This window comes from Pongo pygmaeus, chromosome 19, assembly GCF_028885625.2.
Source record: "Pongo pygmaeus isolate AG05252 chromosome 19, NHGRI_mPonPyg2-v2.0_pri, whole genome shotgun sequence".
NCBI classification, from domain to species: Eukaryota; Metazoa; Chordata; class Mammalia; order Primates; family Hominidae; genus Pongo; species Pongo pygmaeus.
The window spans coordinates 33,940,001-33,967,840 of record NC_072392.2 but is presented as its reverse complement, the minus strand read 5'-3'; the positions used below and the strand labels follow the sequence as shown (position 1 = coordinate 33,967,840).

General features: G+C 54.1%; 1 protein-coding gene across 3 annotated transcripts in view; it reads right to left on the bottom strand.

Annotated features, from left to right (window-relative positions):
- The window catches only part of LOC129017989 (protein FAM182B-like), a 789,280-nt gene that overhangs the window by 5,017 nt on the left and 756,423 nt on the right, over positions 1-27,840 (bottom strand). Inside the window, exons 1-3 of one of the 3 annotated variants that reach the window (XM_063656020.1) lie at positions 14,856-15,046; positions 8,232-8,519; positions 3,540-3,639 (exon numbers count right to left, since the gene is read on the bottom strand). In XM_063656020.1, coding sequence (XP_063512090.1) covers positions 3,540-3,639; positions 8,232-8,519; positions 14,856-14,930 — 463 coding nt within the window. In that variant the 5' untranslated portion in view covers positions 14,931-15,046. Of the gene's footprint in view, positions 1-3,539; positions 3,640-8,231; positions 8,520-14,855; positions 15,047-27,840 lie in introns of those variants that run through there. The other 2 variants (XM_063656021.1, XM_063656022.1) reach the window with 2 other exon arrangements.

Here is a 27,840-nt window from a genome sequence, read left to right as displayed (position 1 = left end):
GCTTCTTCCTTTTTTGTTTTTTTCTTTGCTTATTTTCTCATTATTAAATTTTAATAGTTTCTTTATGTACTCTGGATTCAAATCCCTTATTAGATATGAGACTTGCCAGTATTTTCCCCTTGAGTTTTCTTTTTGTTCTCATAACACTATCTTTCAAACAGCAGATGCTCTTAATATTGATGGGGTCCAATTTATTAATTGTTCTTGTGCATTTGGTTTTTGGGGCTTCATCTAAGACATTTTTGATTAATTGAATATTACAAAGATTTTTTTTCTGTATTTTCATCTAAAAGTTCAAAGCTTTCAATACTTTATTTCATATTTAAGTCAATGGTCCTATAAGTGACAGAGCTTTAACCCAAGTCGCTGTCATGCATAGCTGGACCCAGAGGCTTATATAAAATCGTCAAGAAATGTTCTCCTTCTTTCTCTCGACACTTTTCCTTTTGTTTTAGCCTCATTTTTTCCTTCTGAAGATGACTCTCTTCTCTCTCTGTAGCAAGAGATAGTGTGACAAATAACCCACTTTACTTTGTCCTCATAGACCACAGTGGTAGAAAAAGCAAGAGTCCTTCCTGATGATTCCAAAAAAAAAAGTACTGAAACAGTTGCTATGATCCAAGGGTAGAGTCTTTTGCCAGAGCTGGGCATCATGATCACCTCTAGGGCTGGGGCTGGTAGGTTGGGTCAGGCCCAGTTGGTGCTCATTGAAATGGTCCTCAAAGAAAAGGGGGGCTCTCAAGAGGAGAGTTGCTGAACACCCCACCAAAAAATAGCCACTCTGTACATACCTACAATTCCTTGCCATTTTATAAGCAACTGGTTGGGTGGAAAATGACTAGAAATTCAGTTGTCATTAAATTTCCTTTATAATGTCAGTAGAATGAGCCATACATTTCACATGTTGTGGGTTATGTCCATGATAGTCATTTCTGTATATTAGGTATCAATTTGAAGTATCATCTGAAGAAATACACTATTTTGTGATGTTATCCTTAAATTAATATTTTTCGGATAAAGAATTATAGGATGAAAGAAAAGTCTAGGATAGAAATAGAAGAATAGAGAAAATGGGAGCATGGATATACTGCAGAAAATGGCCAAACAGGAAAAGTACTTGTGAGAGGTATTGAAGTACATAATTGATATCACATAGACCTCCAGGAAATTACAACTACTGGCATAAGAACAAACTATCTGAATAGTCTTTGCTAATACTGAGTCTTTTCTGCTTGCAAAAGAAGTAAGAATGGTAAGAAATTGGGACATTGTTCAGATAGGCTTGAATGCATTTATTCATTTACCTGTTGATGGGGTTTGGGGGTATTAATGAAGGATGTTAATAAGTAATAATGGGCATGTTAGGTAATCATAATCGATTTGTCCATTTGGTCTGAAGAAAATTTTGCCTACCTTCTTTTTTGTTGAGGGATTCATTTTTAATGTCATGTTGGATTCTATGGCTTACTGAATGTGTAATTGCCTATTTATGGATTCTGAAGAATTTTATAAAATGTATTTGCCAAACATTTTGAAAGCTTAGAACTTCTCCTAGGAAGAAGTTCTTTAGTGCTTAGTGCTGCCCTGACAAATATGGTAGCCACAGCCATGTGAATATCGAGCACTTGAAATGTGGCTAGGCTGGACTGAGATGTGCTGTCAGGGTAAAACACACACCAGATTTTGAAGACTTAGTAGGAAATAAAATTAAACATATCTAATTAATAACTTCTATATTGGTTAGACATTGAAATAATATTTTGTATATATTTTACATATAAGTATACATTAATGTGTATGTGTAATTAATATCTTCATATGAAATACTTCTCAATTACAGTTGGAAGAATGATGACTTTGTGGTGGAGAAATCTGGCACAAACTTGATCATGTGCCTCCTGCTGTGATGTCCTAGGAAGACCACAGCAGTATTTCTGTGGTTTTCTTGTGAAAGATACATGACCTAAGTCTGGATGTGGAAACACATCAGATGGAAAAAGGTGAACATATCCTTAATAAATGCTTATGCTCTTTAAAACTCTTAAGGTTATGAAAAATAGGGCAAAACAGAGGAACTGTTTGAAGTTGAAGGAGCTTAAGAGACATGACAATTAATGCAATGGGAACTCCTGGATTGGATCCTGGATTACAAAGTTCAAAAAAAATGTATTTAGGGCACAAATGAGAAAATTTGGATGAGATTATAGCTTCTGTTGATTGGACAGTAGTGTTGGGTGGATGCTGATATCCTGATATGGATGATTATGTTCTGGTTATGAGAACTTTTCCCAGATTCCATCGTTTGCCCAGTGGTTTCATGGACAATGTGGCGATGGTAGCAGGAGAAGATGCTACATGTTTCCAATAACATGAACTTCCCTGCAGCAGTGCTGCCTACTGCCCAGATGAGTGCCCTGACTGCTGACAATGAGCAATGCTGAGACCCTGGAAAGAGGAACTGCCTTGCCTAGACCAGACAGATTTCTGGTAATGTTGTAATAATATTTTCTCCTTTCCTTCATGGAAGTGGTAAAGAATTGCCATCATTGGAAAGATGCATATCGGAATATGGACTCCGCTTCATATGCTTCTCATAGCATCAAATTATTTACATTTGCTGAGTTCTTATTCTCTGCTATCATACAACTACTACTGATGATGGAGCTTATTTTACAAAAAAAAGAAGTGATGTGATGGGCTTCAGCCCATATTTATTGGTCTTGTGACATCCCACATCACCCAGAGGAACATGACCTCACAAGAATCAGTTACTTCACCAACTGTGAGACCCTAAGGGGCTGGGTTTCTATCCTATGAGATGTGTTAGATGCCCTGACCCAAGAGCCCTCCTACCCAGAATGCATGGTTCCATGTAGCAAGGATCATTGTGATGGTGGTGATGATGATGGTGAGGATGGTGATGGTGAAGGTGGAGGTGGTGATAATGAAGTGATAGTTACGTTGAGGATGATGAAGGTGATGATGATGGTGAGAATGGTAAAGGTGAACATGGTGATGGTGAGAATGGTGATGGTGGTGATTGTGATGGTGATGATAAGGATGGTGATGGCGAAGGTGGTGATGATAACAGCGATAGTTATGGTGAGGATAATGGTGATGATGATGAGGATGATGATGGTGAGAATGGTGATAGTGACGATGATAGTGATGGTAATGTTGATAATGATTATGATTATGAGGATGGGGAGGGTGACAATAATTATTATGGTGAGGATGGTGATGGTGAAGGTGGTGATAACGATAGTGATAGTTATGGTGAAGACGCTGGTGTTGATGATGGTGAGAATGGTGAGGGTAAGAATGGTGATGGCGATGATGATAGTGTTGGTGATTGTAAGGATGGTGATGGCGATCATGGTGATGATGATAATGGTGCTGACTGGGCTATTAGGTAACGGAGGCAGAAAAGTGGCAGTTTCTAGGAAGTATAGAGCCAGCTGGGAACTGCAAGGTAACCTTAGTGGGGGTGGAAGATGTCGGGCCTCTGCCTCATTTCTAGACATCTGGGGAAAGCTCACCCCTCACAGTAGTTCCAGGAACCCCTCCATCCAGCATTTCCTTCTCGCAATCAGCATGGAGCTTTTGGGGTGCAGAGAAGTGTCTTCTATTCACTGCACTCTGTGGGAAGGGAAAAGGGGGAGTGGTATTTATGAACCCAGTATAATACAGTAGGGTCTCATCTAATATATTTTGGGAGAATTTTCAGCTGAAGAGAGCAAGGCTCAGAGAAGTCAGGTAACTTTATCTTCAATAGCATCCAGTTGTGATTTATTGAGCAGTTACTATGTGCCAGGCAACATGCTGGGTGGTTCCTTATATGTTATCTCATGAAATCCTACAGCAACACAAGAAGACAGGCATAACTACCCCATTATTAAAACTGTGGTAAAATAAACTAAAATTTACTGTCTAACTATGTTTAAGTTTACATTTCAGTGGCACTACATTCACAATGTTGTGCAACCAATTTCAAGAATGCTTTTCATCTTGTAAAACTACAATTCTGTAACTCATTTAACAACAACTCCCCAATCACCACCCTCCCCAGGACCTGGTAGCCACCATTCTCCTGTCTGTCTCTATGGATTTGACTACTCTAGGTGCCTTGGAAAAGTGGAATAATACAGCATTTGCCTTTTTGGTCTGGCTTCTTTTGCTCAGCCTAATGTCCTCAAGGTTCATTCTTGATGCAGCAGGCATCAGAATCTCCTTCCTTTTCAAGGCTGAACACTATTCCACTGTATGCATAGACAGCATTTTGTTGATCCATCCATCCATCCATGGGCACTTGGGTTGCTTCCATCTTTTGGTTATTGTGGATGATGCTGCTCTGAACATGGTTGTGCAAGTATCTCTTCCAGGCTAGCCCCATTATACAGAAGAGCATAGAGAGATTCTGGGAGGAGGGATGACCTGCCCGGGGCCTTTGGTGAGGTCCTGGTGAAGGATCTCCCAGACCTCAAAGGCAGAGCTCCTCTCCTCACCTCACTGCCTTTCTCAGGACCTGCCTCCTGCCCCACCACACAGTGCCCACTCCCTGGTACTAGACTTGCTAAGGCCTCTTGATCCCTGAAAATTCAGGGACAGGAACTGGTGAGCACAACTACAGTCACTCACTTCTCTGTCCCCTACTGCAGATTCTGTGCCAAACAATACATGATAATGACCTGCTTTCCACTCTTTCACCAGATGTGGATGAGGCGCCTATTGCATGCCAGGCGTGTGTGGTCACTGGACGGAGACCCCTGTGAAATGAGAAGATGTGAGCTCCTCAAGGCCAGGGGCAGCCCTTTCACTTGCTGCTACCGTGTGAGGGATGGAGGGGAACCCTGAAGCATTGAAGAAGTGCATGAGTGACCTAGCTCAGATGATGATATCATAGTAACCCTGTTTATTATCACCTACCATGTGCCAGGCATTGTGCGAACTACTTTGCACACATTACCTGCTGTAAAGCTCAGAGACAACTGTAGGAGTGAATCTGTTATACCTCCCACTTTACAGGGAAACTGATGCCCAGAGAGGTGAACCAGTCCACCCCAGGCCTTTCAGCTAGTCTCTGGGATGCAAATCCAGGTGGTCTGACTCAGAGATCCCCTCATCCTCTTGGTTTTTGCCCCTGCAGCCCTCTGGCCTGTCCCCAGAGCCCTGTACCCTGGGCCACCCCGAAGATGACCTGGACATGGGCTTCAGCAAAGGCAGCAACCCCAGCACATCTCCATTTGATAGGGAGGAACCTCAGGCCCACCACAGGAGCCCTGGGCTGCAGGTAGTGTAGGTGCTGGCTGAACCACAATGCACCCATGTTGGAGGATGCACCCTAGGATGGGCAGCAGCAGGAGGTCTCCCTGCCCAATAGCTGGTAGTGGTACCTGAGAACAAAGGAGGAGAAGGAGGCTTTGAACACAGGTGTGGAGAAGCCCAAGGAGGAAGAATAAGACTTGGACTATGGACTGCTGGGTGGCCTCAAGGACCCCCTCCCAGAAAAGGAACTTTGAGACTCATACCCAGGGCTGAGATGAAAGTGCTCCCTATTTTCTATCCTGGAACTGCTGCAAACCTCAGTGTGACATCACAGGGCCTCATTTCCCTATTTGTAAAATGGGATTATATGGGGGTTCCAATGAGACACTGGACCGAGAGCATTTTGAGAATTGTAAAAAATGTACAGTGAGGGAATAATTATTATCAATGGACCATTGCTCTTCCAATAGTTAGTATTCTTTAGCAAATATTTGAAGGTAAAATATGATTTGTTGAGGAGGTTTGCAGCAGCTGAGACCCTCAAGAGTCTTTTCTGTCTCCGTTCCAAGCTGGCCTCTGACAGAGACCTTCTTGGTGCCACCCCTGGGACTCTCATCCTTTGTGCAGGCTTCTCAGGGTTCTTATTTCTATTGCATCTTGTGGTTCCCTAGTGGATGGCGTGCTCCATCTTCACTCAGAGCTAACTGCATCTCCTCCAGGCCCATGTCCCTTGTGCAGCACCCACTGCTCCCTCACCAGGATTCAAACCCTTCTGTGATTGACCTCTGCTGACCTCCTCATTCTTTCTGCTCCTCCAGTTCCATGCCTGTGCCCCTCAATCCCGTGGCTCACACTCTCACCCAAGCTGTTCTCCATCGGGATTTCCTTGGCTCCCTTTTCTGCTCGGCAAATTTGTGTTCATCCTTCCAAGCCCTGCACAGATGTCCTCCTCTCAAAGCTCTCCCTGAGGTCACACTGTCCAGGAACAAGGTAGTTCTTTCTCCTCTGCTGCCTCTGGGTTTTGTGCCTTTATCACTTTGGTGTGACTGCCTGCCTCTTGCTGAAGGGAGGCATTTTGGCTTTACTCACCTCAGTATCTCCTGGGTCCAGCTGGGTGTCTGGCCTGGCCCAGACTCGGTGCTCATCGAGGGTGTATAGAACTCACAAGGACCAAGGAATGTCTTGCAAATAATACCACCCTCCCACACTTCTCCAATGTTTACTTTCTAAGCTCCTTTATTCTTTGACATTCAAATTTCTAAGTGGCCTGTATGTATTTACAAAGCCTGGGAAAACGCCTTCAGAGGACAAACACACACCACCGGCAGAATGTATTTGCATTGACTAGGATTATGGATGAAATTCAGCTTTCTGGAAAATGAATCATTTGGCATTGGCTGAGTATCTACTCTGTGCCAGATACTAAGCTGTGATCTCTAGAAAGAGACATGAACTACTGACACAGTCCTTGACCCTGAAGATCTCAGAATCCAGTGAGCTTGACTTCTTGTAAGTTAGAGACAGAGTTCAGAACAGAAGCTCAGACAAGAGAAGAGAAGTAAAAGGGACACACCAGAGGCAGTGACAGCCACACAGCTGTCTGGGGACACTGAGTGCAGCAACAAATAGCTTAGGCTGACTTGGCAGCCCACGAAAGTATCACGGTTTGCAATTGCAGCATCTCACTGATGCTTTTGTTATGCTGATCTCTGCAAAGCCCCTCTGTGCCCCAGCCCAGGATGGTGGCAGCCATGCTGTGGAGAAAAGGGCAGTGACCAGGACCACAGACTCAGAGCTTGTACCCTGGACCACCTGGGAATGGGAGCCCTTCACATGTTCTCTGCCTCTGTGTTCAGGTTGGGGGTCCCGGCCAAGGAAGGGAGATGACCCCCATGCTGAGTCAAAAGGACACACTCTTGGGAACAGACTGTCTCTTCTTTCTGGGTAATTTCTGCCTCTGCAGTGAATGGTGAAACCAGATACATCCTCTCTGTTGGTATGACACAAAGACAGGCGTTCCTGCTCATGGGCTGAATCTTAGTTGAGGGGAGGTGTAGCACACTCCTGTGCTCTGCTGACTAAGGCAGGGACACATGTCACCCCATCAGAATGACTGCCAGACCAATGGCTAAAATAAAATCATTTCCAATATTCAAAGGAGTCACCTTCATTCATCTACAAATATTTTTCCTTTTCTTTTTTTTTTTTTTTTGAGATGGAGTCTTGCTCTGTCACCTAGGCTGGAGTGCAGTGGCATGATCTTGGCTCATCGCAACCTCCGACTCCTGGGTTCAAGCGATTCTTCTGCCTCAGCCTCCCGAGTAGCTGGGACTACAGGCGCCCACCACTACATCTGGCTAATTTTTGTATTTTGAGCTCCTGACCTTGTGATCCGCCCGCCTTGGCCTCCTAAAGTGCTGAGATTACAGGTGTGAACCACCGCGCCTGGCCCAAGTTTTTTTCTATAAAATGACCTATTGCACTCAGGGTCGGGTAAATGATGCATCATGCCTGCTGGCAACATGGGCCCTATCTGGAAAGTGAGTGCCCACCACCATGGCACAGTGCTGTGCAGTGCCTGTGTGGTGCTGAATCTCAGGAGCAGCCCCCATCCTGTGAACCACAACTACAGGGACCTTAGACATAAGCAAAGACCTCTGGTGGCCAGGCCTGCCAGCAAGCAGATGCTGACTCTGTCCCGGGGGTCTGCAGGGAGGTCGGGCCAGTGGAGAGGTGGCGAGACCCATGTGTGGTCTCCCCAACTCCCTCCCATGCTATGCAATGGGGGCGACCACACACCCGAACTTCCTGGGAGGGTCCTGGTGTGCCCACTGCCTCACAGAGTTATGAGGGGTACTGCCTCTCACATCTCACCGGTATCGCATTTGAAGGACAAATTATGTCTTCCCTTCTCCACCCTGCGGAACTCCGTTTCCTCATGTGCAAGTGGGGGATGATGTGCTTACATGGTTATGCAGTGGGGGTATCGATGGGATCCATCTGTCAATACCCTGCATCCAGTGACCACCTGGAGCACACCTGCAGCTCGCAAGCTGGGCTCCCTGCTGCAGGGAGGGGAGCAAGCACTGCCTGGAGCCAGGGAGCTTCTCTGAAGGAGGTGTTGGAAAGGATTTGTTCCAGAATTTGGGCTTGTATTGGAAGCTTGGGGGAGGGTTGAAAGAAGCCTTTGCTCCAGATTGGATGCTGTCAGAGGCAGGGTGGATTCTATCACCTGGCATCTTCCCCAATCTTACCTCGAAGGAAGGAAGACAAGACCAAAGCTAACGCTGCAATTGACAAGGAGGTAGTGGTCATGACATAGCCACAGGGGAGGGGGTGTGAGGTCATTTTTGTCCATGTTTTGCATGAGCTGAGCCATGATAGCTACCAAGTGACCTTGCTTTGTCTTGACCCATCATGGTCACAGAGCGACCTTGTCTGATGCTGACAACCTGTGCAGTTCAACAGGAGAACACCAACGCCTTGCCAGCAGTGGTTGCTGTCCTCCTGAGGCCTCACTGCTCCTCCTCTGGGACCGACTGCTGACCGTGGGAGGTGTGGAGTGGGAGGGGAATATGCTGTGGGTTTTTTTTTGCAGAGCAAGGGCAGAGGACTCTGATGCCTTCAGCTCTGGCCATCCTGAGTGCTGTGATCTACTTCCCCTGCTTCCTACACCTCCCACAATCCCACCACACTGCTGGAGTCACTGCCAACTCATAGTGCCTTCTAAGGGCCCCAGTGTCTCCGGGACACCCCCTCTACCCTGGGAGGGAAGCAAAGTGCTCACGAATGTCCCAGGTGGAGGTGCTGAAAGAGTGTGGAGGTGGCTTCTTGAGTGTCAAAGTCTGGGATTCCAGCTTTCAGCCTCAGGCTCCACGTGTGTGTGCTGAAGTGGAATTTTCTGCTCTCATTCACTCTCCTGCCTGGTCAGAGGAACTTGGGGAGTTCCTCTCTAGGAGAGGGAAAGGCCCTGGTGAGGTGGCCTTGCCCTGAACTGGGAAGCAATGGGCACGGGAAAGCAGGGTCCTGGGCTCTGCCTACTGCTTGCTGACAGCTTGGGCACAGCACTGCCCTCCCTGGGCTCCTGTCTCTTTTCTCTGTATGATTAGGTGGAGGTGGATGGGATTCTGCTTCTACTCCCAGTCCTTGGGCACCATGTCAGGTACTCACACACTTATGACCCCATCTGGTCCTTGGAACAGCACTGGGGGATGGATCTGTCAATCTCACGTTGGAAATGTTTGTTCTAAATCCCACACTCTGAAGTCAGAAAAACCTGGGTTTCCCTCAGGCACTGACGGTTGCTTGCTATGTGACCTTGGACAAGTCACTGCCCTTCTCTGAGCCTCAACACCCACATTTACACAGGGGAAGAATAATACCTCCCTCTTGGGCTGCTGTGAAGCAGAGCTAATGGGTACATTGCCTCAGGCACATTGCAGGTGCTCAAAGTGTTGGTCTTTCCTTCCCTTTCTAGGTCTCCATTTCCTCATCTACACAGTGGGGAGCAACTCTGTCCTGATTATAAGGAATACAATAGGTGAATGCACTCAGCAAGCCTGCGGACAGGGATGCATAGAGAAGCTTCTTGCAAAGGTGAAGAATGCCTGCTCTGAGCCCCGCGCTGAGTGACAGGTGAGAGGACAGCAAGCCCAGCGACTGAGGCCTATAAAATGCCCCCTGCAGAGAGGGAGGAGGAGCAGTGTTCTAAGGTGGGTGGTTGGCAGCATCCCCAGTGCTTGCAGGAGGAGCAGGACTGCTTGTGCTTGCTCAGGTGGGTGGTAGGTTAGGTTCTTAGGCATCTGCTGGGTATCAGATGCTGCACAGGCATCATCTCCGTGAATTTAATCTTTCCATCATACCTGAGAGGTGGGCATTACAGGGGCATAGTGGGATTGAAACACAGGTCCCCTGAGCCTGTGCCTTTTCTACAAGGCAACTTGGTTCACATGTAATAATAGGACCCAAAAATACACCTGCTATGCTGTGCTCACCAAATTTCAAAACATCCTTGTGACCTGCGAGGTTGCTATACTGTCTTCATTTTATGGATGAGAAAACTGAGGCTCAGAGAGGCTGAATAGTGTATTCATCCCTCCAAAGAACTAAAGGGAAGAGGGGTGCTATAGCTGTGGGGCCTTCTATTCCTGGCAGGAAGTGTGCAGTACCCCAGGCCATTCTGACCCTACTGCAGGCAGGAGAAAAGGCACATCAACAAATCCAGCAGCAAGCTTCCACTGAGGGCCTCCCTGGCCTTTCCTTGCACTAGTGCTGAGGGAGAAACAGCCTTGTTCCTTCACATAACATGGCTTCCTGACGCCCCCAGGATAAAGGTCAGAGTCCTCAGTTCTGTGTTTGAGACTCTTCATGGTCTGGTCCCATCTGCATTTCCAGCCAAATTCTCCACTACGGCCCCCAGTGCAGCAGCCCTGGCCATCTGTCCCATCCCACCATCCTGCCTTGGCTCAAACTGTTCCCTCTGTCCCATGCTATTCACACATAGAACAAGGAGAAGCTTGATAGAGGCTAGCCTGAATATTCCATTTGAGAGCATTTTCAGCTTCTGGAAACAGACATTTCACCCAAAATTCCAGATTCCCTGCTTCTCTGAAAATACATACATACATGCATACATACATACATACATACATACATACATACATAAATCTGCTCTTACTCTGCACTATTCTGTTTCTTGAGACAGAGTTTCACTCTTGTTGCCAGGCTGGAGTGCAGTGGTGTGATCTCCATTCACCACAACCTCTGCCACCCGGGTTCAAGCGAGTCTCCTGCCTCAGCCTCCTGAGTAGCTGGGATTTACAGGCATGAACCACCATAGCCGGCTAATTTTCATGAACTTTTTTTTAGTAGAGATGGAGTTTCACGATGTTGGTCAGGCTGGTCTCCAACTCCTGACCTTGGGTAATCCACCAGCCTCGGCCTCCCAAAGTGCTGGGATTACAGGTGTCAGTCACCTCACTTGTCCAGTCTGCACTATTCCTTAGTGTCAGACTATTTGAGCCAAACAATGTCTTTCTCATTTGGACGTGAACTTCAGGGTCTAATTTTTGTATTTTTAGTATAGACCAGGTTTTTTTTTTTTTTTTTTGACAGAGTTTCACTCTTGTCACCCAGGCCCAATGGTGCAATGGCATGATCTCAGCTCAATGCAACCTCCGCCTCCTGGGTTCAAGGGATTCTTCTGCCTCAGCCTCCCGAGTAGCTGGGATTACAGGCACCTGCCACCACACCCGGCTAATTTTTTGTATTTTTATTAGAAACAGGGTTTTGCCATGTTGGACAGACTGGTCTCGAACTCCTGACCTTAGGTGATATACTCTCCTCAGCCTCCCAAAGTGTGGAATTACAGGCATAGGCCAGAGCCTGGCCTCACCTGGCTAATTCTTTGTATATTTGAAGAGACAGCGTTTCACCATGTTGGCCAGGATGGTCTTGATCTCCGGAATTTGTGATCCACTGGCCTCAGCCTCCCAAAGAACTGGGATTAGAGGTGTGAGCCACTGCACCCGGCCTCAATGTAGCTTATTATCAAAGTATTTACATAGAAAAATTAATCAAAGGGCACAAGCATTTCAATACTTAGGTTAAGATGAAATCTGTGCCCGGAAGAGTGCCAGACACACATGAAATGTTTTGTGCATGAAGCAACCACAACTTAAAATGACTTTCTGTTATTCGTTTTGGTATGTTATTTTGGGAATGTGATTAATCACCTATGTCAAGGACGTTGGGAAGAATTTCCAGATACTCTGATATGCATGACATCTTAATCATACAATATGAAGCAAGGCAATCTTAGGAAATTAGGTATCACTGCCAAGGACCTTTACAATTGAAGATAAATTAAAATTACTATTAAATTTATAACAGTCAGATGGGTTGGCAGGCAAGATGTGTCATTATTTTCTCAGCGTTTTTTCTTTTCCTTGATTCAATAAAACAAACTTAAACGCCAGCTATCTGCAGAACCCTCACTAGACTATATTTAATGATATGTGAAACACAGCCTGCGCACTCACAGATCCTTGCCACGTCCCGTTCCCATCCTCTCAAAACCTGAGTTACCCTGTGGCTAGATTTCTCAAGAAAATGAAAGAGAGAGACGAATGAGAACCATCTTCTTTCAGGTCGCTCCGCACTGCTCCTGCGGGTAGACAATGACCTCTCCGGTGAGGCTTTTATCCTTGACTGTGGGGTGGAGGCCTTAATCCGAGAAAAGAGGCCTCTCAGGGTGAGGAGATGATTTAAATTCTTACTAGAGAGATGTAGCTCCCCACTTCATCCGGACCTTCACAAACCTAAACTGGAGCCGCCGGAAAAATGACTGACAACCGGCCACACAAGCCAGGCAGAGACGCGGGGAGAGCCTTGTGGAGGCACATTGGCTGGGCTGACTAAAGCTCTGGTGCTGGAAGTCAGGCTGCTGCTCCTTTAAACAATGGCAACTGTGCTGTAGCAGAGGGGCTCCTATTGAAGCCTCCGCAGCGACTGGATCCGGGGTCCAGTTTGGGGCAGCCTGGGAGAGGGTGCCGCGAGTGTCCTGTCCCAGGGCCAAACCCCCAGGAGTCCTGTCCTCCGGACCTCCTTAAGGCGACTTCCACCGAGGGAGGGGGAGCTTCAGGACGCCTGCTGTGTTCTGGGGACTCCCGTTCAGATCCGATTTTGGCCCCCTCCCAGTGAGATAGGCTGGGCTCACCACATCTGGTGAGGCAGGCAGGGCCTCGCTGCAGCGCAGAATGATCCCATAGGTCTCAAGGCGTAGCGTCAGCTGAAACTTCACTGATCCATCAGCCCTCTGCCTCCCTCCTCCTTCGAAAGAGCAGTGGCCTGCTCCGCTTCTAAAAGCCCTGGGGCTCCGGAAAGCCGACCGCGCTTTACAGGACACGTGCAGGCAGGAACAGGGGCGAATCCGAGGTGGAGACCATGTGACCACGCGTGGCACTGGCGTATCCCACAGCAGATGGTGTGAACGTGTGTCACCGGAGGCATACCGGGAGACGGCGAAACAAACGGTGGTGTCCAGGCATGTGCCAGTGGAAGGGGGGAAGAAGTGACCTTTCGGTCAATGCCAAGGGAAATCAAAGGACACCTGGGACTCGGTGGGTGGGGGGCCTGTGCCTGACCCAAGCCAGGTTTTCCAATGCCTATCAGAGGAGCAAAGAATCTTCTGCAGAATTCGCCCCGCCCCCAACCCTCCTCCTCCCTGGTAGCCCTGACGCAACTTCCCCTGCACCCAGCCCCAGCCCCAGCCCCAGCCCCAGCCCCAGACACAGACCCAGCCCCAGCCCCAGCCCCAGCCCAGTCCCTCTGGTTCCCGGACATTCGTTTGGGCCACAAGATCAAGGGAGTCAGTCCACCCAGGAGCAGAGGAGAGGATGTCCCTCCAGAATGAGACAGGAAGTGCAGAGGAAATGCGACACCACCTGTCCTAGAAGACAAGGCCAGTCACGGTCGCCTAGCGCTCATTCTAGGCAATCCACCCACCCATGAGGGGAAACATGGAGAACAAGGAAGCTTCCCTGTCTGAGACACGTATGGAAGCCAAGAAATCCAGGGTCATGAGACCTGCCCAATGAAGCAGAAAGACGTTTGGAGAGAGATACCATCATGACACGGATCTGCAGGAAGTGTGTCCCTGACGGACTGGGAAGTCATCTTTGTTGAAGACATTTGGCCAGAGCGAGAGGCATCCAGGCCCCTGAGAAACAGGTGAGGCAGAGCAAGAGGGAGGATAGAGCAGAGGCCAGAGCCCCGGCAGGATACAGCGCCGTGCCACCACCACGGGCATAAGGGGAGGGCTTCCAAAAGGGTGGCTTGTCCAGAGAGGCCAGCGTTCCAGTGACAGTGACAGGGATTGTTGCCATCTCCCATTCCCGGCTGCTTCTTCTACACGGTATGGTGGTGTGGCTTCATTTCTCAGAGAAGAGCCGTGAAAAGGTACAACCATCTTCTCTGATGTGGTCCTGCTTCCCTACTGCGGGACAAAGAGCTCCTGTGGGGCTCTTTTCCTTGGTTGCTGTGTGGTCATGTTGATCTTAGAAAAGAGGCAGCTCATGATGGGGATGAGATTTCAATTGCTCCGGGACCGATGCATCTCCTCACGTGGGCCAGGCCTTCACACACCCAAAGCGGATCCGCGGCGGCGAAAACGATTGACAGCCGGCCTCATGACCCAGGCAGAGACGCAGAAAGAGGCTCAGCAAAGACAGGCCGACATGCCAGAAATCGCCTTGTGCTGCACAGGGCACATTCAGCCAAAGACACACACGCAGAGGGGCACGCACACACTAACCGACAGAGAGAGGGAAAGAAAGACACAGAGACTGAGAGACAGAGAGAGAAGAGAGGATGGGAGACACGCACACACGCGCGCACACATACACGCACACACACACACACAGAAACAGAGTCATACAGCAGAGGCATGGAAACACACCCCCCCAGGCAACCCCTGAGGCTGCGGGGTTCTGCTCTCGACGAGAACGACCCTGGGGTGAGAGAAGAGCCCAGGGGCACGCAGGCCGACCTGTCCTCGAGATGACGGCGGCACGACTTTTGGGGAGACTCACCCCAACAGCGTCCGGGCAGGCCTGAGGCTGGGATGCCGTGCTGCTTCCCCCGGACTCCGCCTGGGGTTTCCTCATCCTGGTCGGCCCTTTGCGACTCCTGGCATCCGGAGACGTTCCCGTCGACCCCGTGGAGAGGTCAGACCGGAGCCTCAGAGCCCCGCCACCCAAGCACTGCCACGGAGGGCTCCTGCTCTGCCAAGCCTCAGGGACGGGTTTCTAAGACAACCGTGGGAAGCACTGTGACGGCAGAAGCCGCGCGCGCCTCGCCTCGCGCATGCGCATTGGCTGGACCGACTCGCGCTCCGCTCCTGGCAGTCAGGCTGCGTCCCCTTTAAATAATGCCCCCGCTGCGCGGCTGCAGCGAGGCTCCTGCTGCAGCCGCGGCGGCGTGTGGATACGGGGTCCAGCTTGGGACGCCGTGGGAGATGGGGCCGCCGGTGCCCTGTCTCAGGGCCAAACCCCCAGGAGTCCCGCCCTCAGGATCTCCTTGAGCCGACTTCCACGGAGGGAAGGGGAGCTTCAGGACGCCTGCTGTGTTCTGGGGACTCCCGTTCAGATCCGATTTTGGCCCCCTCCCAGTGAGATAGGCTGGGCTCACCACATCTGGTGAGGCAGGCAGGGCCTCGCTGCAGCGCAGAATGATCCCATAGGTCTCAAGGCGTAGCGTCAGCTGAAACTTCACTGATCCATCAGCCCTCTGCCTCCCTCCTCCTTCGAAAGAGCAGTGGCCTGCTCCGCTTCTAAAAGCCCTGGGGCTCCGGAAAGCCGACCGCGCTTTACAGGACACGTGCAGGCAGGAACAGGGGCGAATCCGAGGTGGAGACCATGTGACCACGCGTGGCACTGGCGTATCCCACAGCAGATGGTGTGAACGTGTGTCACCGGAGGCATACCGGGAGACGGCGAAACAAACGGTGGTGTCCAGGCATGTGCCAGTGGAAGGGGGGAACAAGTGACCTTTCGGTCAATGCCAAGGGAAATCAAAGGACACCTGGGACTCGGTGGGTGGGGGGCCTGTGCCTGACCCAAGCCAGGTTTTCCAATGCCTATCAGAGGAGCAAAGAATCTTCTGCAGAATTCGCCCCGCCCCCAACCCTCCTCCTCCCTGGTAGCCCTGACGCAACTTCCCCTGCACCCAGCCCCAGCCCCAGCCCCAGCCCCAGCCCCAGCCCCAGACACAGACCCAGCCCCAGCCCCAGCCCCAGCCCAGTCCCTCTGGTTCCCTGACATTCGTTTGGGCCACAAGATCGAGGGAGTCAGTCCACCCAGGAGCAGAGGAGAGGATGTCCCTCCAGAATGAGACAGGAAGTGCAGAGGAAATGCGACACCACCTGTCCTAGAAGACAAGGCCAGTCACGGTCGCCTAGCGCTCATTCTAGGCAGTCCACCCACCCATGAGGGGAAACATGGAGAACAAGGAAGCTTCCCTGTCTGAGACACGTATGGAAGCCAAGAAATCCAGGGTCATGAGACCTGCCCAATGAAGCAGAAAGACGTTTGGAGAGAGATACCATCATGACACGGATCTGCAGGAAGTGTGTCCCTGACGGACTGGGAAGTCATCTTTGTTGAAGACATTGGGCCAGAGCGAGAGGCATCCAGGCCCCTGAGAAACAGGTGAGGCAGAGCAAGAGGGAGGATAGAGCAGAGGCCAGAGCCCCGGCAGGATACAGCGCCGTGCCACCACCACGGGCATAAGGGGAGGGCTTCCAAAAGGGTGGCTTGTCCAGAGAGGCCAGCGTTCCAGTGACAGTGACAGGGATTGTTGCCATCTCCCATTCCCGGCTGCTTCTTCTACACGGTATGGTGGTGTGGCTTCATTTCTCAGAGAAGAGCCGTGAAAAGGTACAACCATCTTCTCTGATGTGGTCCTGCTTCCCTACTGCGGGACAAAGAGCTCCTGTGGGGCTCTTTTCCTTGGTTGCTGTGTGGTCATGTTGATCTTAGAAAAGAGGCAGCTCATGATGGGGATGAGATTTCAATTGCTCCGGGACCGATGCATCTCCTCACGTGGGCCAGGCCTTCACACACCCAAAGCGGATCCGCGGCGGCGAAAACGATTGACAGCCGGCCTCATGACCCAGGCAGAGACGCAGAAAGAGGCTCAGCAAAGACAGGCCGACATGCCAGAAATCGCCTTGTGCTGCACAGGGCACATTCAGCCAAAGACACACACGCAGAGGGGCACGCACACACTAACCGACAGAGAGAGGGAAAGAAAGACACAGAGACTGAGAGACAGAGAGAGAAGAGAGGATGGGAGACACGCACACACGCGCGCACACATACACGCACACACACACACACAGAAACAGAGTCATACAGCAGAGGCATGGAAACACACCCCCCCAGGCAACCCCTGAGGCTGCGGGGTTCTGCTCTCGACGAGAACGACCCTGGGGTGAGAGAAGAGCCCAGGGGCACGCAGGCCGACCTGTCCTCGAGATGACGGCGGCACGACTTTTGGGGAGACTCACCCCAACAGCGTCCGGGCAGGCCTGAGGCTGGGATGCCGTGCTGCTTCCCCCGGACTCCGCCTGGGGTTTCCTCATCCTGGTCGGCCCTTTGCGACTCCTGGCATCCGGAGACGTTCCCGTCGACCCCGTGGAGAGGTCAGACCGGAGCCTCAGAGCCCCGCCACCCAAGCACTGCCACGGAGGGCTCCTGCTCTGCCAAGCCTCAGGGACGGGTTTCTAAGACAACCGTGGGAAGCACTGTGACGGCAGAAGCCGCGCGCGCCTCGCCTCGCGCATGCGCATTGGCTGGACCGACTCGCGCTCCGCTCCTGGCAGTCAGGCTGCGTCCCCTTTAAATAATGCCCCCGCTGCGCGGCTGCAGCGAGGCTCCTGCTGCAGCCGCGGCGGCGTGTGGATACGGGGTCCAGCTTGGGACGCCGTGGGAGATGGGGCCGCCGGTGCCCTGTCTCAGGGCCAAACCCCCAGGAGTCCCGCCCTCAGGATCTCCTTGAGCCGACTTCCACGGAGGGAAGGGGAGCTTCAGGACGCCTGCTGTGTTCTGGGGACTCCCGTTCAGATCCGATTTTGGCCCCCTCCCAGTGAGATAGGCTGGGCTCACCACATCTGGTGAGGCAGGCAGGGCCTCGCTGCAGCGCAGAATGATCCCATAGGTCTCAAGGCGTAGCGTCAGCTGAAACTTCACTGATCCATCAGCCCTCTGCCTCCCTCCTCCTTCGAAAGAGCAGTGGCCTGCTCCGCTTCTAAAAGCCCTGGGGCTCCGGAAAGCCGACCGCGCTTTACAGGACACGTGCAGGCAGGAACAGGGGCGAATCCGAGGTGGAGACCATGTGACCACGCGTGGCACTGGCGTATCCCACAGCAGATGGTGTGAACGTGTGTCACCGGAGGCATACCGGGAGACGGCGAAACAAACGGTGGTGTCCAGGCATGTGCCAGTGGAAGGGGGGAACAAGTGACCTTTCGGTCAATGCCAAGGGAAATCAAAGGACACCTGGGACTCGGTGGGTGGGGGGCCTGTGCCTGACCCAAGCCAGGTTTTCCAATGCCTATCAGAGGAGCAAAGAATCTTCTGCAGAATTCGCCCCGCCCCCAACCCTCCTCCTCCCTGGTAGCCCTGACGCAACTTCCCCTGCACCCAGCCCCAGCCCCAGCCCCAGCCCCAGCCCCAGCCCCAGACACAGACCCAGCCCCAGCCCCAGCCCCAGCCCAGTCCCTCTGGTTCCCTGACATTCGTTTGGGCCACAAGATCGAGGGAGTCAGTCCACCCAGGAGCAGAGGAGAGGATGTCCCTCCAGAATGAGACAGGAAGTGCAGAGGAAATGCGACACCACCTGTCCTAGAAGACAAGGCCAGTCACGGTCGCCTAGCGCTCATTCTAGGCAGTCCACCCACCCATGAGGGGAAACATGGAGAACAAGGAAGCTTCCCTGTCTGAGACACGTATGGAAGCCAAGAAATCCAGGGTCATGAGACCTGCCCAATGAAGCAGAAAGACGTTTGGAGAGAGATACCATCATGACACGGATCTGCAGGAAGTGTGTCCCTGACGGACTGGGAAGTCATCTTTGTTGAAGACATTGGGCCAGAGCGAGAGGCATCCAGGCCCCTGAGAAACAGGTGAGGCAGAGCAAGAGGGAGGATAGAGCAGAGGCCAGAGCCCCGGCAGGATACAGCGCCGTGCCACCACCACGGGCATAAGGGGAGGGCTTCCAAAAGGGTGGATTGTCCAGAGAGGCCAGCGTTCCAGTGACAGTGACAGGGATTGTTGCCATCTCCCATTCCCGGCTGCTTCTTCTACACGGTATGGTGGTGTGGCTTCATTTCTCAGAGAAGAGCCGTGAAAAGGTACAACCATCTTCTCTGATGTGGTCCTGCTTCCCTACTGCGGGACAAAGAGCTCCTGTGGGGCTCTTTTCCTTGGTTGCTCTGTGGTCATGTTGATCTTAGAAAAGAGGCAGCTCATGATGGGGATGAGATTTCAATTGCTCCGGGACCGATGCATCTCCTCACGTGGGCCAGGCCTTCACACACCCAAAGCGGATCCGCGGCGGCGAAAACGATTGACAGCCGGCCTCATGACCCAGGCAGAGACGCAGAAAGAGGCTCAGCAAAGACAGGCCGACATGCCAGAAATCGCCTTGTGCTGCACAGGGCACATTCAGCCAAAGACACACACGCAGAGGGGCACGCACACACTAACCGACAGAGAGAGGGAAAGAAAGACACAGAGACTGAGAGACAGAGAGAGAAGAGAGGATGGGAGACACGCACACACGCGCGCACACATACACGCACACACACACACACAGAAACAGAGTCATACAGCAGAGGCATGGAAACACACCCCCCCCAGGCAACCCCTGAGGCTGCGGGGTTCTGCTCTCGACGAGAACGACCCTGGGGTGAGAGAAGAGCCCAGGGGCACGCAGGCCGACCTGTCCTCGAGATGACGGCGGCACGACTTTTGGGGAGACTCACCCCAACAGCGTCCGGGCAGGCCTGAGGCTGGGATGCCGTGCTGCTTCCCCCGGACTCCGCCTGGGGTTTCCTCATCCTGGTCGGCCCTTTGCGACTCCTGGCATCCGGAGACGTTCCCGTCGACCCCGTGGAGAGGTCAGACCGGAGCCTCAGAGCCCCGCCACCCAAGCACTGCCACGGAGGGCTCCTGCTCTGCCAAGCCTCAGGGACGGGTTTCTAAGACAACCGTGGGAAGCACTGTGACGGCAGAAGCCGCTCGCGCCTCGCCTCGCGCATGCGCATTGGCTGGACCGACTCGCGCTCCGCTCCTGGCAGTCAGGCTGCGTCCCCTTTAAATAATGCCCCCGCTGCACGGCTGCAGCGAGGCTCCTGCTGCAGCCGCGGCGGCGTGTGGATACGGGGTCCAGCTTGGGACGCCGTGGGAGATGGGGCCGCCGGTGCCCTGTCTCAGGGCCAAACCCCCAGGAGTCCCGCCCTCAGGATCTCCTTGAGCCGACTTCCACGGAGGGAAGGGGAGCTTCAGGACGCCTGCTGTGTTCTGGGGACTCCCGTTCAGATCCGATTTTGGCCCCCTCCCAGTGAGATAGGCTGGGCTCACCACATCTGGTGAGGCAGGCAGGGCCTCGCTGCAGCGCAGAATGATCCCATAGGTCTCAACGCGTAGCGTCAGCTGAAACTTCACTGATCCATCAGCCCTCTGCCTCCCTCCTCCTTCGAAAGAGCAGTGGCCTGCTCCGCTTCTAAAAGCCCTGGGGCTCCGGAAAGCCGACCGCGCTTTACAGGACACGTGCAGGCAGGAACAGGGGCGAATCCGAGGTGGAGACCATGTGACCACGCGTGGCACTGGCGTATCCCACAGCAGATGGTGTGAACGTGTGTCACCGGAGGCATACCGGGAGACGGCGAAACAAACGGTGGTGTCCAGGCATGTGCCAGTGGAAGGGGGGAACAAGTGACCTTTCGGTCAATGCCAAGGGAAATCAAAGGACACCTGGGACTCGGTGGGTGGGGGGCCTGTGCCTGACCCAAGCCAGGTTTTCCAATGCCTATCAGAGGAGCAAAGAATCTTCTGCAGAATTCGCCCCGCCCCCAACCCTCCTCCTCCCTGGTAGCCCTGACGCAACTTCCCCTGCACCCAGCCCCAGCCCCAGCCCCAGCCCCAGCCCCAGCCCCAGACACAGACCCAGCCCCAGCCCCAGCCCCAGCCCAGTCCCTCTGGTTCCCTGACATTCGTTTGGGCCACAAGATCGAGGGAGTCAGTCCACCCAGGAGCAGAGGAGAGGATGTCCCTCCAGAATGAGACAGGAAGTGCAGAGGAAATGCGACACCACCTGTCCTAGAAGACAAGGCCAGTCACGGTCGCCTAGCGCTCATTCTAGGCAGTCCACCCACCCATGAGGGGAAACATGGAGAACAAGGAAGCTTCCCTGTCTGAGACACGTATGGAAGCCAAGAAATCCAGGGTCATGAGACCTGCCCAATGAAGCAGAAAGACGTTTGGAGAGAGATACCATCATGACACGGATCTGCAGGAAGTGTGTCCCTGACGGACTGGGAAGTCATCTTTGTTGAAGACATTGGGCCAGAGCGAGAGGCATCCAGGCCCCTGAGAAACAGGTGAGGCAGAGCAAGAGGGAGGATAGAGCAGAGGCCAGAGCCCCGGCAGGATACAGCGCCGTGCCACCACCACGGGCATAAGGGGAGGGCTTCCAAAAGGGTGGCTTGTCCAGAGAGGCCAGCGTTCCAGTGACAGTGACAGGGATTGTTGCCATCTCCCATTCCCGGCTGCTTCTTCTACACGGTATGGTGGTGTGGCTTCATTTCTCAGAGAAGAGCCGTGAAAAGGTACAACCATCTTCTCTGATGTGGTCCTGCTTCCCTACTGCGGGACAAAGAGCTCCTGTGGGGCTCTTTTCCTTGGTTGCTGTGTGGTCATGTTGATCTTAGAAAAGAGGCAGCTCATGATGGGGATGAGATTTCAATTGCTCCGGGACCGATGCATCTCCTCACGTGGGCCAGGCCTTCACACACCCAAAGCGGATCCGCGGCGGCGAAAACGATTGACAGCCGGCCTCATGACCCAGGCAGAGACGCAGAAAGAGGCTCAGCAAAGACAGGCCGACATGCCAGAAATCGCCTTGTGCTGCACAGGGCACATTCAGCCAAAGACACACACGCAGAGGGGCACGCACACACTAACCGACAGAGAGAGGGATAGAAAGACACAGAGACTGAGAGACAGAGAGAGAAGAGAGGATGGGAGACACGCACACACGCGCGCACACATACACGCACACACACACACACAGAAACAGAGTCATACAGCTGAGGCATGGAAACACACCCCCCCAGGCAACCCCTGAGGCTGCGGGGTTCTGCTCTCGACGAGAACGACCCTGGGGTGAGAGAAGAGCCCAGGGGCACGCAGGCCGACCTGTCCTCGAGATGACGGCGGCACGACTTTTGGGGAGACTCACCCCAACAGCGTCCGGGCAGGCCTGAGGCTGGGATGCCGTGCTGCTTCCCCCGGACTCCGCCTGGGGTTTCCTCATCCTGGTCGGCCCTTTGCGACTCCTGGCATCCGGAGACGTTCCCGTCGACCCCGTGGAGAGGTCAGACCGGAGCCTCAGAGCCCCGCCACCCAAGCACTGCCACGGAGGGCTCCTGCTCTGCCAAGCCTCAGGGACGGGTTTCTAAGACAACCGTGGGAAGCACTGTGACGGCAGAAGCCGCTCGCGCCTCGCCTCGCGCATGCGCATTGGCTGGACCGACTCGCGCTCCGCTCCTGGCAGTCAGGCTGCGTCCCCTTTAAATAATGCCCCCGCTGCGCGGCTGCAGCGAGGCTCCTGCTGCAGCCGCGGCGGCGTGTGGATACGGGGTCCAGCTTGGGACGCCGTGGGAGATGGGGCCGCCGGTGCCCTGTCTCAGGGCCAAACCCCCAGGAGTCCCGCCCTCAGGATCTCCTTGAGCCGACTTCCACGGAGGGAAGGGGAGCTTCAGGACGCCTGCTGTGTTCTAGGGACTCCCGTTCAGATCCGATTTTGGCCCCCTCCCAGTGAGATAGGCTGGGCTCACCACATCTGGTGAGGCAGGCAGGGCCTCGCTGCAGCGCAGAATGATCCCATAGGTCTCAAGGCGTAGCGTCAGCTGAAACTTCACTGATCCATCAGCCCTCTGCCTCCCTCCTCCTTCGAAAGAGCAGTGGCCTGCTCCGCTTCTAAAAGCCCTGGGGCTCCGGAAAGCCGACCGCGCTTTACAGGACACGTGCAGGCAGGAACAGGGGCGAATCCGAGGTGGAGACCATGTGACCACGCGTGGCACTGGCGTATCCCACAGCAGATGGTGTGAACGTGTGTCACCGGAGGCATACCGGGAGACGGCGAAACAAACGGTGGTGTCCAGGCATGTGCCAGTGGAAGGGGGGAACAAGTGACCTTTCGGTCAATGCCAAGGGAAATCAAAGGACACCTGGGACTCGGTGGGTGGGGGGCCTGTGCCTGACCCAAGCCAGGTTTTCCAATGCCTATCAGAGGAGCAAAGAATCTTCTGCAGAATTCGCCCCGCCCCCAACCCTCCTCCTCCCTGGTAGCCCTGACGCAACTTCCCCTGCACCCAGCCCCAGCCCCAGCCCCAGCCCCAGCCCCAGCCCCAGACACAGACCCAGCCCCAGCCCCAGCCCCAGCCCAGTCCCTCTGGTTCCCTGACATTCGTTTGGGCCACAAGATCAAGGGAGTCAGTCCACCCAGGAGCAGAGGAGAGGATGTCCCTCCAGAATGAGACAGGAAGTGCAGAGGAAATGCGACACCACCTGTCCTAGAAGACAAGGCCAGTCACGGTCGCCTAGCGCTCATTCTAGGCAGTCCACCCACCCATGAGGGGAAACATGGAGAACAAGGAAGCTTCCCTGTCTGAGACACGTATGGAAGCCAAGAAATCCAGGGTCATGAGACCTGCCCAATGAAGCAGAAAGACGTTTGGAGAGAGATACCATCATGACACGGATCTGCAGGAAGTGTGTCCCTGACGGACTGGGAAGTCATCTTTGTTGAAGACATTGGGCCAGAGCGAGAGGCATCCAGGCCCCTGAGAAACAGGTGAGGCAGAGCAAGAGGGAGGATAGAGCAGAGGCCAGAGCCCCGGCAGGATACAGCGCCGTGCCACCACCACGGGCATAAGGGGAGGGCTTCCAAAAGGGTGGCTTGTCCAGAGAGGCCAGCGTTCCAGTGACAGTGACAGGGATTGTTGCCATCTCCCATTCCCGGCTGCTTCTTCTACACGGTATGGTGGTGTGGCTTCATTTCTCAGAGAAGAGCCGTGAAAAGGTACAACCATCTTCTCTGATGTGGTCCTGCTTCCCTACTGCGGGACAAAGAGCTCCTGTGGGGCTCTTTTCCTTGGTTGCTGTGTGGTCATGTTGATCTTAGAAAAGAGGCAGCTCATGATGGGGATGAGATTTCAATTGCTCCGGGACCGATGCATCTCCTCACGTGGGCCAGGCCTTCACACACCCAAAGCGGATCCGCGGCGGCGAAAACGATTGACAGCCGGCCTCATGACCCAGGCAGAGACGCAGAAAGAGGCTCAGCAAAGACAGGCCGACATGCCAGAAATCGCCTTGTGCTGCACAGGGCACATTCAGCCAAAGACACACACGCAGAGGGGCACGCACACACTAACCGACAGAGAGAGGGAAAGAAAGACACAGAGACTGAGAGACAGAGAGAGAAGAGAGGATGGGAGACACGCACACACGCGCGCACACATACACGCACACACACACACACAGAAACAGAGTCATACAGCAGAGGCATGGAAACACACCCCCCCCAGGCAACCCCTGAGGCTGCGGGGTTCTGCTCTCGACGAGAACGACCCTGGGGTGAGAGAAGAGCCCAGGGGCACGCAGGCCGACCTGTCCTCGAGATGACGGCGGCACGACTTTTGGGGAGACTCACCCCAACAGCGTCCGGGCAGGCCTGAGGCTGGGATGCCGTGCTGCTTCCCCCGGACTCCGCCTGGGGTTTCCTCATCCTGGTCGGCCCTTTGCGACTCCTGGCATCCGGAGACGTTCCCGTCGACCCCGTGGAGAGGTCAGACCGGAGCCTCAGAGCCCCGCCACCCAAGCACTGCCACGGAGGGCTCCTGCTCTGCCAAGCCTCAGGGACGGGTTTCTAAGACAACCGTGGGAAGCACTGTGACGGCAGAAGCCGCTCGCGCCTCGCCTCGCGCATGCGCATTGGCTGGACCGACTCGCGCTCCGCTCCTGGCAGTCAGGCTGCGTCCCCTTTAAATAATGCCCCCGCTGCGCGGCTGCAGCGAGGCTCCTGCTGCAGCCGCGGCGGCGTGTGGACACGGGGTCCAGCTTGGGACGCCGTGGGAGATGGGGCCGCCGGTGCCCTCTCTCAGAGCCAAACCCCCAGGAGTCCCGCCCTCAGGATCTCCTTGAGCCGACTTCCACGGAGGGAAGGGGAGCTTCAGGACGCCTGCTGTGTTCTGGGGACTCCCGTTCAGATCCGATTTTGGCCCCCTCCCAGTGAGATAGGCTGGGCTCACCACATCTGGTGAGGCAGGCAGGGCCTCGCTGCAGCGCAGAATGATCCCATAGGTCTCAAGGCGTAGCGTCAGCTGAAACTTCACTGATCCATCAGCCCTCTGCCTCCCTCCTCCTTCGAAAGAGCAGTGGCCTGCTCCGCTTCTAAAAGCCCTGGGGCTCCGGAAAGCCGACCGCGCTTTACAGGACACGTGCAGGCAGGAACAGGGGCGAATCCGAGGTGGAGACCATGTGACCACGCGTGGCACTGGCGTATCCCACAGCAGATGGTGTGAACGTGTGTCACCGGAGGCATACCGGGAGACGGCGAAACAAACGGTGGTGTCCAGGCATGTGCCAGTGGAAGGGGGGAAGAAGTGACCTTTCGGTCAATGCCAAGGGAAATCAAAGGACACCTGGGACTCGGTGGGTGGGGGGCCTGTGCCTGACCCAAGCCAGGTTTTCCAATGCCTATCAGAGGAGCAAAGAATCTTCTGCAGAATTCGCCCCGCCCCCAACCCTCCTCCTCCCTGGTAGCCCTGACGCAACTTCCCCTGCACCCAGCCCCAGCCCCAGCCCCAGCCCCAGCCCCAGCCCCAGACACAGACCCAGCCCCAGCCCCAGCCCCAGCCCAGTCCCTCTGGTTCCCTGACATTCGTTTGGGCCACAAGATCAAGGGAGTCAGTCCACCCAGGAGCAGAGGAGAGGATGTCCCTCCAGAATGAGACAGGAAGTGCAGAGGAAATGCGACACCACCTGTCCTAGAAGACAAGGCCAGTCACGGTCGCCTAGCGCTCATTCTAGGCAGTCCACCCACCCATGAGGGGAAACATGGAGAACAAGGAAGCTTCCCTGTCTGAGACACGTATGGAAGCCAAGAAATCCAGGGTCATGAGACCTGCCCAATGAAGCAGAAAGACGTTTGGAGAGAGATACCATCATGACACGGATCTGCAGGAAGTGTGTCCCTGACGGACTGGGAAGTCATCTTTGTTGAAGACATTGGGCCAGAGCGAGAGGCATCCAGGCCCCTGAGAAACAGGTGAGGCAGAGCAAGAGGGAGGATAGAGCAGAGGCCAGAGCCCCGGCAGGATACAGCGCCGTGCCACCACCACGGGCATAAGGGGAGGGCTTCCAAAAGGGTGGCTTGTCCAGAGAGGCCAGCGTTCCAGTGACAGTGACAGGGATTGTTGCCATCTCCCATTCCCGGCTGCTTCTTCTACACGGTATGGTGGTGTGGCTTCATTTCTCAGAGAAGAGCCGTGAAAAGGTACAACCATCTTCTCTGATGTGGTCCTGCTTCCCTACTGCGGGACAAAGAGCTCCTGTGGGGCTCTTTTCCTTGGTTGCTCTGTGGTCATGTTGATCTTAGAAAAGAGGCAGCTCATGATGGGGATGAGATTTCAATTGCTCCAGGACCGATGCATCTCCTCACGTGGGCCAGGCCTTCACACACCCAAAGCGGATCCGCGGCGGCGAAAACGATTGACAGCCGGCCTCATGACCCAGGCAGAGACGCAGAAAGAGGCTCAGCAAAGACAGGCCGACATGCCAGAAATCGCCTTGTGCTGCACAGGGCACATTCAGCCAAAGACACACACGCAGAGGGGCACGCACACACTAACCGACAGAGAGAGGGAAAGAAAGACACAGAGACTGAGAGACAGAGAGAGAAGAGAGGATGGGAGACACGCACACACGCGCGCACACATACACGCACACACACACACACAGAAACAGAGTCATACAGCAGAGGCATGGAAACACACCCCCCCCAGGCAACCCCTGAGGCTGCGGGGTTCTGCTCTCGACGAGAACGACCCTGGGGTGAGAGAAGAGCCCAGGGGCACGCAGGCCGACCTGTCCTCGAGATGACGGCGGCACGACTTTTGGGGAGACTCACCCCAACAGCGTCCGGGCAGGCCTGAGGCTGGGATTCCGTGCTGCTTCCCCCGGACTCCGCCTGGGGTTTCCTCATCCTGGTCGGCCCTTTGCGACTCCTGGCATCCGGAGACGTTCCCGTCGACCCCGTGGAGAGGTCAGACCGGAGCCTCAGAGCCCCGCCAACCAAGCACTGCCACGGAGGGCTCCTGCTCTGCCAAGCCTCAGGGACGGGTTTCTAAGACAACCGTGGGAAGCACTGTGACGGCAGAAGCCGCTCGCGCCTCGCCTCGCGCATGCGCATTGGCTGGACCGACTCGCGCTCCGCTCCTGGCAGTCAGGCTGCGTCCCCTTTAAATAATGCCCCCGCTGCGCGGCTGCAGCGAGGCTCCTGCTGCAGCCGCGGCGGCGTGTGGATACGGGGTCCAGCTTGGGACGCCGTGGGAGATGGGGCCGCCGGTGCCCTGTCTCAGGGCCAAACCCCCAGGAGTCCCGCCCTCAGGATCTCCTTGAGCCGACTTCCACGGAGGGAAGGGGAGCTTCAGGACGCCTGCTGTGTTCTGGGGACTCCCGTTCAGATCCGATTTTGGCCCCCTCCCAGTGAGATAGGCTGGGCTCA